The sequence below is a fragment of the Corythoichthys intestinalis genome, chromosome 19 (assembly GCF_030265065.1).
Source record: "Corythoichthys intestinalis isolate RoL2023-P3 chromosome 19, ASM3026506v1, whole genome shotgun sequence".
Classification (NCBI taxonomy): Eukaryota; Metazoa; Chordata; class Actinopteri; order Syngnathiformes; family Syngnathidae; genus Corythoichthys; species Corythoichthys intestinalis.
Window position 1 is genome coordinate 28,144,820 of NC_080413.1, and position 15,079 is coordinate 28,159,898.

Genomic DNA, 15,079 nt, shown 5'->3' on the forward strand with positions numbered 1-15,079 from the left:
CCAGTGGAGTCGCATTACTGACCGAGGTTAAATTCTTTAGCCATAAACTCTGTTCCTACATTGATGACGTTACTCAAATTTGCACAGTCTATCACACAGTTATCATGACAGTAAATAAATATCTGAATGAAAACTCATTCAAAATCAGTACTGTGACAACTGAACATTTCCCTTAATTACTGAAAAATGTATTTTACTTGGTGCAGTTTTATGTTAGTAATGGTTGGTCTCCTATTTGCGAAGGAAGATGGTATGCTAGTAAGATGCTAGTTAAATTTAGAAGGCATATGGGGATTTTATCACGGAAGAAGGCCGATGGTTACTGCGGGGGTCAACAATACAAATGGCCCAGTGGCCCCGGCCATACTTTTAAAACCGTCAGGGCAACCGGAATGTTCCCACACTGGGCCAGTAAAAATAATGCGTTGATTAAAAATAATAATTAAAGTATTTCTTTTTTTTTTTTTTTTTTAATTCCCAGTGGTTCCATGTTTTGATGATGTTACGCTATCCAGATCAAGGACAACTAATACAGTTTATACAGCAGCCAATGCTCTCCGTAGGACGTAAACACACCTAGTTCGCTCGCTCCCACGTGAACACGCGCAACCTTATTACTGCTGCTGATGATTGCGGAAGCGTGGATAGAATACTTTCACTTTCCTCTTTTGCCCGGACATGTCCACTTTTTACATCCTGTCCGGGGCAACCAGCGGGGTTTAACAAATTCATGAAAATGTCCATTTCTTTTAATGACGATTTTCACAGAATACTACGTTAATGTCTGGCCTGTGACTTGTTCCCGAAGAGCCTGCCTAATTGTTAAGACTTGTGTTCAACATGTATATAATCAAATGCTCATGTACCTTAAACTCTAAGTCGAAAATACCTTTATTCTACTTTGGAAACAAATTTGCGCATGTGAGGCAATAAGTTATTGACGATTCTCTCTGAAACAGAGGGATAGTACTAGAGGCGTGCAAAATTTCCAATTCTTAGATTATTCGCGATTTGCCTGTAGAAGATTCGAGAACGAATCACAACCATCCAAATTCCCATTACTGAATTATACCAGGTAAAGCAGAACTAAAACACAGTCAGCACGGTCTTCGGGACGCAATGAGAAACGGACCGAGAGTAAATATCATGTTCAACTCATGCCGCTAGATAAAAAAAACAATAATACATGACTGTGGCCGACAGCTGCATCAAACAACACCCAGTTGCTACAAATATATGGCCACATACGGCTACGGTAGATATCACATATATATAGAACTACATGCAAAATGAATGACGGCGGGGTTAGAACATATAAAGAGAACAAGATGCGAAATGACAGACTTGACAGACCGTTTAGTAGTTGCAGCGTTAGTTAACAGCCGCCATCTTAAAGCAGTCGACTTCTCTAGAAGGCACTGTTGGAGCAAACCTACGGTAAAAAATACTCCTAAATCTGCAAAATCTTGACATGAATCTATCTTTAAATGATGAAACCGTTTTAAAACTTTGACATGTCAAAAGTAGACCGTAGGAAAATTATGGAATAACGGGAGCCATTTTAACAACTTTAATGGTTGATTCACATCGTTAAATTAATTGAATGTAGTTTAAAGCTGCTGATACAGAATGGGGACATGAGTATTTTATTTACAGTTTTTAACTGTTAACTTGATACTGAAATATTAGGGGCTGTTAACTATTAGGGCCCGTTAACATGGTGACTCTCCGAGAAGACGGAAAATTTCATGTCTGCATTTATATGGTTCCGTCTCCATTCGAACAATGTCGCATTTCCGCATGAAAACGATGTAGTATTCATGCCAGGCCCTCGGGGGTAGTGCAGATTTACAAGGCGATAGCCAATGATGCACTTTGACCTCCTCAGCCCGGAAGACAACATGCCCGCCCACTCCAAGCAATGGCATTTTCTTTTGTTCAAAAAGGCACAAAAATGGAAACATTTAACCTAATAAAATTAAAATTATTATAAAAACAGTAAATTAAAGCCGACGTTCTGCCATATTTGCTGTTTTTTATGCACGCCCAATGTGACGTGTACGAGTGCTGATGTTATCGGTGTGGTCCCATGCCGCAGGAGCTTTTGATATGCATGCGGAGCAAGCCCCCCTCATGCCCCTGCAATCGAATTCTTTCACTTTGGAGGCAGGACTCCAAGTTTTGCGTCTTTGCCTTCTGTCTTAGCCGACACCATACGAACGCGAAGCCACTCCGCAACACAGTTATGGCGTATTCGTGTCGCAGAGTCGCCATGTAAACTGCCCCTTAGTTTGGTTTAGCCTGAGAGGATTTTTGAACAATTTTGGAACTAATGTACAAAACATTAAAAGCGGGGGGGAACATCAATAATCAATTTATAATCGAATTGGAGCCTCTGAATCGTAACTGTAATCGAATCGTTAGGTGCCCAAAGATTCCCAACAGTACTATTAAAAATGACAGCCAGTTTCATTTCCTTGGCAAAATTAGGTGAAGTGAGCTTGTTAGTGAAAAAAGGACAATTTTGACACTATATGCTCTTTAAGGGGAACACAACTCAACCTAATTTTGTCATAACAAAGTGTAGCCAGCAGCCAGCTCAGCTGCACCTCATGTGATTAGTCATGCTTCTCTCCAAGAAACACCTCTGAGCACGAGCATTTAAAACCAGTCGGACGTGACCTTCTCTTTATGGAGGATGCAGGAAAATGTTCAGCTGGCTTTTGCATACTGATGCTCACAAAATTCAAACATCTAAACATCATCTAATAAATAAAATGTAATTAACTCAAACCACAGTACTATTTTAACAACAAAAGGTCTGTTTTGATGCATTTGCTGCTTAGCCAAAGTAGGACAGAGACGATTTGATGCTAGATTTCACAGCTAAATGCAAAACTACATCTCAAGTCAACCTGTCAGATCAAGATACAGATTCTGATGTCATCACGCATCAAATTATCTGATTGCAGGTGTCATGTTGTGTGAAAATTGTTGCGATACCTCATTTTTTTAAACTCCCAGGTGTAAAAATAGAGGATTTGTTACAGGTTTGATGTGCCTATTGTGGGCTCTCGCTTTAAAACAAAAGACAAAAACAGCTCAAAAAACAGTATGACTGATGCAGTGCAGTTGTACAGTACTGCAAACCATAACAGTAGTACTACTGTATGGCTGAATAACATTACATACATACCAACTCTTCGACAGTGTCAAACAAAACTGACCATTATTACCTTTGTTAATGAAGAATATTTACAGCTGTTGTGTTTAAAATTATAAAACAATCAAACCTTATGTTTTGGTCAGTCCAAACAATCATAAAGCAATAATTTATAAATGAAGAGCTAAAACATTGTATGTAATGTAAATAAATAACGTCATTAGGGGTGGGAACCTTTTGGTACGTGATTGGTTGCGATACAAAGCTCTCGATAACGATGATCTCACAATATTGTGATATAACGATTATCGATACATTGGTCAGGAAATCATTCTACAAAACCACAAATAAACAGAAAAACAAGCCATCTTCATCCTTCTGCTGTAACTTTATCACTAGTAAGTAGGGCTGTCAAAATTATCACGTTAACGGGCGTTAATTAATTTTTTAAATTAATCACGTTAAAATATTTGACGCAATTAATGCAGATGGCCCGCTCAGACAGATTTAAATGACAGTGCAGTGAAACGCTCACTTGTTGTGTCTATGGAGTTTTGCCGCCCTCTGCTGGCGCTTGGGTGCGACTGATTTTATAGGCTTCAGCTCCCATCAGCATTGTGTAATTATTGACATCAATGGCGGGCTACTAGTTTATTTTTTGATTGAAAATTTTTACAAATTTTATTAAAACGAAAACATTAAGAGGGGTTTTAATATAAAATTTCTATAACTTGTACTAACATTTTTTTTTTTTAAGAACTACGAGTCTTTCTATCCATGGATCGCTTTAACAGAATGTTAATAATGGTAATGCCATCTTGTTGATTTATTGTTATAATAAACAAATACAGTCCTTATGCACCGTATGTTGAATGTATATATCCATCTTGTGCCTTACCTTTCCATTCCAACAATAATTTACAGAAAAATATGGCATATTTTATAGATGGTTTGAATTGCGATTAATTGCGATTAATTACGATTAATTAATTTTTAAGCTGTAATTAACTGGATTAAAAATTTTAATCGTTTGACAGCCCTACTAGTAAGACGTCCAAGCCATTTGAACTGAGAGGGTGCCAGCGAATGAACCCCTCCCACTTCTATAGCCGTCAGTGGCAGCCAATGTCAGGCAACGAGGTATTTTTGGGTCATTTCAGGTGATTTCCTGTTGATTTTTAGTCACTTCCTGTTAATTTTGGGGCAATCCGGGTCGCTTCCTGTTAATTTTGGGGCATTTTATTGGTCACTGTCTGTTGATTTTGGGGCATTTTATTGGTCACTGTCTGTTCATTTTGGGTTCCAGAACAGTAGGGTTCAGAACAGTAAGCAAGCCGGGAATTATTAGGTTATGACTCAAACTCAACAAGAAGTGACCTGTTGATGCCCTAAAATGAACAGAAAGTAACCTGTAAATGCCCCGAAAATCGGAAAGAGTGACTGTGAAAGCTCTGTTTTCGTATGAACGAATGTTCATTCGCCCTTCCCAGTCTTAATGCATTGAGCGTCAAGCACCGTCAATGGCAGCCATAGAGTTAACTGAGACACTTATGTTGGAAGATTTTGGTAGCATCTTGTTGGTTCCTTTAAAAAAAATTGGCATGAGCATATCGATAACCTTTTGGGATGCAAAGTATCACAGGGCATCACCATTTTGATTTTTGTCACACATCTAACTGTCATACAGCACAATCAAATAGAGTGGTACCTCTACATATGAAGTTATTTCGTTCCCGGACCTTGTTTGTAAGTTGAAATGGTCGCATGTCGAGCAGGATTTTCCCATAAGAATACATTATAATTCCATTAATTCATTCCACAGCCCGAAAACCTACACTAAATCCTTAATAAATACTGCTGGTACTACTACAAATGGCAATTACACACAGCAAAACAAATAAATTATGGAATGGATAAAAATCGGAATAATATTATTAAAATAATTAGGGCTGTCAAAATTATCGCGTTAACGGGCGAAAATTAATTTTTTAAAATTAATCAAGTTAAAATACTTAACGCATTTAACGCATGCACGGAACGACCCACTCACGCATTGCCGCGAACAGACGATAATGGCGCCATTTTATGTATTTGAGAGCTAAGAGGCAGAGACAAGCAAGTGGAGTGGACACAGGTATTCATTGGAGCCGCGCTATTTATTGGTATAAGCTTTGGCATCTCTTCCACAACAATTATAACTATTGTGGCAAGCGACGTGGGGAAGAATGACAGGAGATGAGCTTATCCTTAACACCCTGTATTGAACACAACGCAGAGAAGATATACCATTTGCAGCCACCACTGACAGTCATAGTTGCCCAACTTCCCATCATGCATTTGGGCAGTTAGAACAGTTAAGTCGCTACAGTATCATTTATTGAAAGCACAACAAAAATAATATTCCTATCTCTCAAAAAAAAAAAAAAAAAAATCACAAAAAGAAAAGCGCTCAATGCAAAGAGAACTGGGATTCCCAATCAAAATAGCTATGCAAAATAATACTCAGACTTTGGTCAAACTCTATTCAAACATTTCGTTTAGCTCAAGAAGTACACTAGATGGCAATATTTAGTCACAATATACAAACTATCAAAATTACTATAACTTGTACTCACACTTATCTTTTAAGAATTTCAAAGTCTTTCTATTCGTGGATCCCTTTCTCAGAAAGAATCTATGATATTAATGCCATCTTGTGGATTTATTGTTATAACAAACAAATACAGTACTTATGTACAGTATGTTGAATGTAGAGGTGTGCAAAATTTCCGATTCTTAGAATATTCGCGATTCGGCCGTGAAAGATTAGAGAACGATTCACAAACATCCAAATTCCGATTATTGAAATATGCCAAGTAAAGCGGAAGTACAACACTCTCAGCGCGCCGCGCGGTCAATGAGGAACGAAGCGAGAGTAGCTAAACGTCATGCTTCTCATTACCCAGCCCCTCGGGTAATGCCACTGCTCAACTCACGGCTCTAGCTCAACTCATGCCACGAGATAAAAAAACACAACAACATACCTGACTGCTGCCGAAAAGCTGCTACAAAGTACATCCACATAATGTTACGGTAGAAATCATTTATATAGGACTAGATGCAATAAAGATTTGGTAGCGTTAGTAGCACACCTACAAAAAGCTAGATGCGGGCGTTAGTAAACGGCCGCCATCTTAAAGCAGTACACTTCCCTGCAAGGCTGTTGTAGCGAACCTTCCAAGCAAACCTAATTAACTTTTTATCTAAAATACTCCTAAATCGGTAAAATATTGACTTGAATCTATCTTTAAAATAGTTTTAAAACTTTCACATGTCGAAAGTAGACAAAAGGGAAATTATGGAATAACGGGAGCAATTTTAACAACCTTAACGGTTGATTCACAACATTAAATTAATTCAGTAATACTCAAATAGTGGGGCGCCCCGCGATGCCGGGGGGGGGCGCATATGACCTCGGGGAACATGCTTTTTTTTTTTTTTTTTTTGCCGTACTGGAATAAAGTGTACTTGCACATCCACTCACTGTGTGGCAGTGGCACTCCCATTTTCAGAGTGCGCGCAGTATTTTTTAACTAAGGAAGAGCACTCAGCACACAGAAAACAGATATGAGGAGCAATGCGCCACCGCTGTTTTCGAAAGCCGTTTTACGACCGGTGTTGTGCCGAAAAACAGCCGCCCCGCGTGAAATGTCCCCCCTGACAGGAACGCTCATTTATAACGCTTTATTGAGGTGAAAACATCAAATGTTTTCATGGACGCATTACAGCAATTGATTTACAACTGTAAAATCAGTTTTAAATAAATAAATTAGACAAAATGCTAATACTTTATTTTAGTAACAAATCGTGGACTGGGCCACATAACCCATCTTTGAACAGAAATGTATTAGTCTACAGGTTTTCACGACCATATCTCAATGACAATCACACAGGTATGACATTTATTAGTTCAAGCAGAGTAAAATAATACATATATTCACGGTACAAGAAAATCGCTTCCGTGTCCATCCATTGGTAAGAAAAAGCTGTACGAGTGACGTGTGGGCGCGCAATAATAAAATAATTAACAAATAAATCAAATAAACACTCAATAAAGCGTTATAAATAAGCGTTCCCGTCGGGGGGGACATTACAGGCGGGGCGGCTATTTTTCGGCACAACACCGGACTCACTCGCGCAGCGACCCACTGTCTTGTCCGGTTCTCACTTCGCCGCCCGAGAAGTGCCATTTTTGGCTTGGGGTCGTCACGACGACCGCCCTCACCTACGGTTCTAGCTCTGCCGCCGAGAATGCGCTTTTTTCGTGCCGTTTGCCTTTTAGCTTTGACTTTTAATACAGTGGGTGATGCGGAAAGACCACTGTTTACTGTGTCTAAAAATAATTATAGCGGACAGCCAGAAGCCTAATCAATTAAGACGCCACTTAAAGACCTTACACCCCAATCTCATTGAAAAGCCGCTTGATTGTTTTTCAGTGAAAACGTGCCGAATATTGCCAACAATCGTCCTGCTTTGTCAGTGTTATATCAGTAAACCAGTGAGCATTGTTAGCATGCTCATTGCAAAATAACTCCACACCGTTGCAAAAGAGGTAATACTGTGAGCAGCAAAAATAAAAACTGTCCTTCTGTCCAAGGACACATTTTTTTCCCTTTTATTCAGTTTTGTTTTTTCGGTCTAATTTTTTGGCATATTATCCTCATGAGTGAATGTTTCTAATCAATATGAATTTGTTATTATTTACTGATTTTATTACATTTTATTTTTCTGTATCAAATGGTCAAAAATGTACCTTGAGTGTATTTTTACAGTTTGGATGTGACTATTTTTTAAAAAAATTCAGGCAAATTGATGCGCGTCAATTCTTCTCTGTTACAGACAAAACAATGTTAATAAAGTTATACTTTATTATAAGTTGATCTATGTTACTTTTTTTCTTTATTAGAAAAAAAGGACGTAATGTTAGGCAGATTCATATTTATAATAGTAATTTTATAGACAAATGATACTATTCACAGTGGTGGGAGAGAGTTTGGGGGGCGCGAAAACATTTACGTCTTCCTTGGGGGGGCGTAAAAGAAAATAATTGAGAAGCACTGAATTAATTGAATGTAGTTTAAGGCTGCTGATACAGAATGGGGACTGAAGTTTTTTATTTACTGTTATTTTTGTACATTTTATTTACTGCTATATGTTGAAAAATACTGAAATAGTATTTTTGAACAATTTTGGAACTAATGTAAAAAACATTTATAAAAATAAAAATAAAAAAAAGGAGGGGGGTGCATCAATAATCGTTTTATAATCGAATCGGAGCCTCTGAATCGTAATCGTAATCGAATCGTTAGGTGCCCAAAGATTCCCAGCTCTAGTTGAATGTATACATCCGTCTTATCTTTCCATTCCAACAATAATTTACAGAAAAATATGGCATATTTTAGAGATGGTTTGAATTGCGATTAAAAACGATTAATTAATTTCTAAGCTGTGATTATCTTGATTAAAAATTTTAATCGTTTGAAAGCCCTAATAAAAATAATAATTCCTGTAATTATGTAACGAATCGGGTTCTAATGAGGCGGACGTTTTTTGCGTGCTGTACCTGAACGCACCGCGTGGCTAACGTCAAAGTGAGATAGAGAGTGCGGTAGAGATTTTACTTTCTCTTTTAATGTTATGTTTCTGACGTTAACTGCAGCGGACAGTAGATGTGTTGTGTTGCACAAGTTGATGGAATAAATGATTAGAAAACTGACGTAGCTGGCGATTTCTTTGGCGATGTTACCACAGTAAGAATTGTCACCTTAACTTATAAAGACTGGCGTATTGTCGAGACAGTTCACAGATGCGCACACCATGCTCATATTTTTCTATCATTTCCAACTTCATTTAAATGTTAAGCATCACCTTTTTTCTTTTTTAACCAACTACACTAACCTTAGAACCGTTTTTTCTCTCACAAGAAAATCCGCCGTGCGTCCGTCTTCCGGCAAAACAAAGGAACTGCTGCACTGTCATAAATCATCGTATTTTGAACATGTCGTCGGATGTAGAAACAAATGGCGATTCAAATTTTACATCGGATGTGTAAAAGATCATGCGTCGAAGCGATCGGATGTCGAGGTACCACTGTAAATACAAACACACGCATGGCCAACCTCTACTAGTAAACTTGTTTCTGCTTCCACTGTGGAAGCAACCACACCCTTGACAGCCCAGAGACATTCCTCCCTGTTTAAGTGTCATGTGGAAGGAGGCTGGCTCAGCTCTCCCGGGAGACTCCAACTCCTAATACAACAACAGGCCTTAGTTGGCTTCTTCTCATTAGCCAATGTAAACAGAGACCGGTCTGACTTCACAAAGACAGAAAAACAATTGAGTGTAAGATTACAGCTTCACTACAACGCTGGACTTTCAGGTGGGTCATAGCTACATAACAAGGACAACACTGGACTTTCAGGTAGACCATTGCTGAACAACAACAAGGACATTTTTCCTATTCCATTCATAACCTATTTGTTTACATGAGTAATATGATTATATGCAAATGATGGATCTATTCAAATCATATCCAGTCACTAAAAAGCTAGGCAGATTGCTATTATAAAGTATTAATTAAAAATGGGTTTTAGTACTCCGGCGAAGCATATCTGCAGATATTAGATAAAACAAAATTTAAAAAATAAATAAATAAAAAAACTACATTACCCAGTCGTGATACACGACGCCTGTGTTTTGGTTTACACAAAACCTAAAATACATAACATTACTGGCAATGTATATCTTTTTCTTACTGATATTATCAAAACACCTCGGGGTTTTTTTTGTTTTTTGTTTTCTTCTTCTACAGAGTTGACACAACGCAAATACTAGATATCATGAAACCGTGAACTTTCCGTTTTCTATACAGAAACGTGGACAAACAGAAAGTAGTAACATTAATTTGAGGGCTCCCATGTCTTGTTGACATGTCATTTAAACAAGGATTTGAATCATGAATGAACTGTTATCTATTTATAAGTACCAGATGACGTATGAACCACTCAATAAAAGCTCATCTCATCAAATTGGAAATGAACAAACAAACCCAACAATTTATAATATCAGAATGTGTATTAAGTCTGTTTTTGTGAGTGCGCGCGTGCGCTTGTGTCAGTCAAATTTTCGAAACAGTTCAGGGCTATCTTCCATGAAGCGGTTGACGGGCGGGCGGGCCTCACCTTCTCCCCGGGGCGACGATACTTCTGCGGCTGTTGAAACAAGCAGTGGTTCTTCACGAAGCCATTTTTGCTTGCTTTTTGACCGCTTGAAGTCCGACGACAGGCGTCTCCGTTCAGCAGTTTGTTCGCGGAGCTTTCAGTCATCTCTGTCGGCCTGCCGCTGTGGAAGATATCACAAATTGAAGTAGCCCAAGTTGGGTGCGGATAATCGGGAAGTCATGTATGAACTCGGAGAAACGTTCGGTTCTACGCCCACTGCGCTGCGTTTGCACGACCACGCCGGAAATACACGCCCCTGCCGAGCGCTCATTGGCTAACGCGCTGGTTCTCTCACAAAGATCGGCTATTAAATCAAGAGGGTACCAACGATAAGAAAATATCATACCATTAGTCAAGCGAAACACAATGTCCATCTTCATCAACTGTCATCAGTCTCCAGCGTGAGTCATCTTTGCACAGACAATCCTAAACCCTCGGTAAGGAAACGACCCATAATAACCTTTGATCAGGAGAGAACAGAATCCTCCTGGCGACGTCATTCTTCACCTGATCAGGGTGAACAGTTCTACAAACGAGGTCAAGTTCAAGGTTATTCTCAAAATGAGTAATCGGAAGTTACCGGGAATGTAAGATCGTAATGATATTGTAAATTATGTTTACAAAGTACGTAATCAGATGCTCTTTGCAGAGAGATAACGTCACCAATCTAAAATGCAGGTACCACGGATGCTGGTCCAAGCCAGGGGCGTCGCTAGGTTTTAAAAACAGGCAGACCTGTTAAGTTTCACGATTTGGTCGGGAGACTCCCGATTTTGACCCCAATGCTCACGCCTCACGATTAGAAAGCCAAATCTCCCGATTTTCCAAAAATGTCAATTTTTTTTTTTTTTTTAACGTTTTTGTTTGTCACCGTTTTGTAACGATACCATTCGGCCCGATTCGGAAAGTGACCAACAATGAATAGCCTGGCCGTCTCCGACTTCCCTGCCCTCCCTCCCCTTCAGAGCTGGAAAAGCCCAACCAAACATCTGACAGGGAGGGAAGAGGCGAAGCACCACCGACTTCCCAAGATGCTGGCACTAATAAACCGGCTTTTAGACTGGTTCAAGTCTTTATTTTGGAAGGAAGAGATGGAGCTGACCCTGGTCGGCCTCCAGTATTCGGGAAAAACGACGTTCGTCAACGTAATTGCCGTAAGTCTTACCTGCCAGCGATAGCTAACTAGCCTAATGCTAATAGCATTAAAGCTAATGATGGGAGAACGATGACGAGGAAGAAGTCGCTGCTTTACTCTGTGTTTTCGTTGATCAAACATCATGGAATATTAAACCACTGCGGTCCTACCCCCACAATATCTGAATTTAAGTGAGAAAGCGTATCGTTACTTACTTGAAGTTTAATCATTTGGATTCGCTATTATGCTAAAGCTAAAGTGTATACTATACACTTTATTACATTATATCATTATTACTGTGCTGAAACAAAAAATATAAAGTTTCAATTCTAGGTTACAATTCAATTAAAAAACTGCCATGACAAAGATACTTTTAAAAACAAATATGATTAATTTTCTAAATGATGTAATTAATGTTTTTAATCTTGCTGATTTAGTCTGACGAAACCCTAATTGGAGTGATGGTTGATGAGATGAAGAGGCTGCTGAGGAAGCTGATGTCCAAATTTGTGTAAATGGATGTGATCAGGAAAGCTGAGGATATCCTAGATGTTGATTACAGGAACAAGGAGAACTGGCATGACACAGGCAACATAGCAGTATCACATGATGCCAGACAATACATGGAGCAAGTTGAAGACTATCTCTGATGCCACCAAAAAGAGGTTCTTTGACAGTGTAGTTAATTTTTACACAAGTGTTGTGACCAAAATGAACTTGAAAAAACAATGGTTGCATTTTGTCTTAGCGATTGTCGCGCGCGTCATCGGGGTTGGCAAACAGAAATCTCCCTATTTGCAATTTCTACAACTTAACAGGTATGAACAGGGTGGGGCTTAGCCCCCAGGAGTTACACAGGATGTAAGTCAGGGGTCTCCAAACCGGTCCTCGAGGGCCGCTGTGGGTCCTGGATTTTGTTCATACAGATGAAGCAAAGACCTTTTAACCAATGTGGCTTCTACTAAAACAAGAAGTACCTGACAGCAATTGACTAATTACACTTATAAAACACCAGATTGGTGAAAAAGGTGCGGTCTTGTTTTGTTGGGAGTGAAATCCTGCACCCACTGCGGCCCAATATGGAGTAGTTTGGAGACCACTGATGTAAGGGCCCAAGTACACCAGATGCATGATTGTTGCGGTCCGGTTCAGTGTTGACTGCGTGCTACGCAGTACGTCAAAAACAGGCAAATCATAACGGCTGCGCACGGCTGCGGTCCGCCAACTCCGTTCCCTCGTGAGCGCTCGCGTGATCGCGCGCTATAATGTGCCATTTAAAACAACGAAAAACACACGGAGTCTATACCCATCAGATAAGCAGAGGGAGAGCACATTTTTTCTTTGCATACTGATATTTTAGTTATGTCTGTCTCTTAATTCCAGATTGACTGCATAATGTTGAGATCAGGGCTCCGTGTGTGCGGGGAAGGGGGGCGGGACCATATTATGCCCTTGGTTGTGTCGGTGGGTTTATATCTTTGTGCACATTTAGAATTTATGGCACATAACATCTCATAGATCTGTTATAAACAACTGTTAAATAATCTGTAATATTTATGAAATGGATAGCGAATCATATACTACACAACTAAAAAACTGCGTACTTGGAATTGGTGTCTCAACACTGCAGATTCCTGTGCCAAGCGCAAAGTGTTGGTTTTTCGATGAAAAGTCAAGTAAAATGTAGGAAAGAAAGAGAAACGTCTTGGATAGACCACCAGGTCGAAACTTGTGGGTGTCTCTATTCTCTTTCGTACTTTTCCCCCTCCACTCTGTATACAAACCGACATTGTGTGTGCGCCGGGCACGAGAATTTCTGCAGTGGAACCACTTCCGGATAAGCTGCTTTTATTTCCCCCGCTCAAAGTTGTCAGCACGTCGTGTGTTTGATATCATTGCCACAAAAAAAACACACATAATAGGTCACCTTGCAGCTTCCCTTTTAATGCTGTCCTTATAATAAAGATCTGCTGCATCTTATATCACTTTGTGACTTTCCAACTCCATGATGAAACGTTCTTCGTCCATGTTCGCTGGTGTTTAAACCGTGAATAAGCAACTGGGCTGTTACGTCCAGGCCCAGCTCCGCCCATTTTGTCGGATGCTTGTCCGGCAAAAATAGAAAATAGCCTATACCATCCGGCGTGCTGTGGCACGCCGGAGATAGTCCGCAGGCAATCCGGAGCACTGACGCGGCCGGTATACGTTGTACAATAGGATATAATGGGAACGGATTGGCTCCGGCGCTATTTTTTACCGGAGTCGGACCGGAACCGCAACAATCATGCATCTGGTGTACTTGGGCCCTTAGTGAACGTAGCGTACAAACACAAAACTTCACAAACAGCTGACAAAGACGAATTATCTCTCTCTCTCTCTCTCTCTCTCTCTCTTAGATCTATATCTATCTGAACTAGTTTTTATTTGTCCGTTTTACCCTAAAAAACCCCCGTTTACAGACGTCGCGCAACCGCTTTTGTTACAACCCAGCCATAAAACGAAGGTAATTAACTATATTTATTATTCAAAATGTCTGTCGTTTTTAGCTAAGAATCATTAACTGATGTCTCATATTTTGCCCCCCCCCAAAAAAAGACTTTAAAAAATAATCCACTCACATAGTTTAAACCTTTAAACAAATTACGTCACAATGAAAAATTTGGTGTCTGTAGATAAGTCACGGATATCTAAAAATGCTCCAAAATGACTTTCTGTAAAGAATATTTAGTTTTTATATAATTTCTCAATATTTATACTTACTCGGTGTGATATTTGATGGAATTTGAAACATAATGGAGTAGGTTTCGAACTTTCGTCTCATCCCTGTTGAAAGTTAATCTAGCAGTCAAGTAAAAACTAAAATGATACATAGCTTTCACTGTACTGCTTTGCCTATAAGATCTCCGTTGTCTTGTGCCTGGCCCTTCTCTAGTCTCTACTAATTGTCAGCATATTCCATCACACTCATGCGTCACAAAGACAGTATCACAAAGACACTGTGCTCCTTAATGTGTCAGAAAGAACAACTGAGAACACAAACATGACACAAGTGTATATAAGGCACGAACGCATATCATTTAGTGTCAGGTCGTCAGCGACTCAGCACACTCCTGCATGTCGACTGTCCATTACCGCTTGACCTGATTGTTTTCTTTGCCTGCCAACATCAATAAAATTCCGTGTTAGCGATACGCAACTGGTTCCTTCGTCTCTTACCTGACATTTCGTCTTCGCTTTTTTTTTATTTTCCACGACTCATACTAGGTCCTTCATCTGCATAAGAATCTTGTCCAGTGCTCAGTTTGGATTTCAAAGTTGTCCTTTTTAAAATAAACGTGATTGCCACCACGACTTCCGTGTGCGTCACAAGGAAAGTTCTCAGTCGCGTGCAGGTGAGCGAGGTAATAGCACGGATGCTATTTTTAGACTGCAGGGCTGCGTGACGTCACCATTGTAAACCGGAAAGGGGTCAACATAGAAGCGCTCTCGCATACAACCCATGAAAGTCCCGGTTATTTTCTG

General features: G+C 39.7%; 2 protein-coding genes across 2 annotated transcripts in view; one reads left to right on the forward strand and one right to left on the reverse strand.

Moving 5' to 3' along the window:
• sptlc2b (serine palmitoyltransferase, long chain base subunit 2b) overlaps nt 1-14,480 on the reverse strand; it is a 52,690-nt gene extending 38,210 nt beyond the window's left edge. Inside the window, exons 1-2 of the mRNA XM_057822716.1 lie at nt 14,318-14,480; nt 10,384-10,543 (exon numbers count right to left, since the gene is read on the reverse strand). Coding sequence (XP_057678699.1) covers nt 10,384-10,543; nt 14,318-14,427 — 270 coding nt within the window. The 5' untranslated portion in view covers nt 14,428-14,480. The remainder of the gene's footprint in view (nt 1-10,383; nt 10,544-14,317) is intronic.
• LOC130907527 (ADP-ribosylation factor-like protein 8A) lies at nt 11,179-12,376 on the forward strand. Its single transcript, XM_057822717.1, has 2 exons — nt 11,179-11,576; nt 11,995-12,376. Exons 1-2 carry the CDS (start codon nt 11,340-11,342, stop codon nt 12,070-12,072), a joined length of 315 nt encoding a protein of 104 aa, XP_057678700.1. The 5' UTR covers nt 11,179-11,339; the 3' UTR covers nt 12,073-12,376.
• Nucleotides 14,481-15,079: the final 599 nt, after the last annotated feature.

Bases quoted from the DNA above. Each gene is read 5' to 3' on its own strand.
- LOC130907527 (XM_057822717.1), top strand. From the start codon at position 11,340: ATGAATAGCCTGGCCGTCTCCGACTTCCCTGCCCTCCCTCCCCTTCAG. The intron at 11,577-11,994 runs GTAAGTCTTACC...TTGCTGATTTAG, and splicing joins CGTTCGTCAACGTAATTGCC to TCTGACGAAACCCTAATTGG.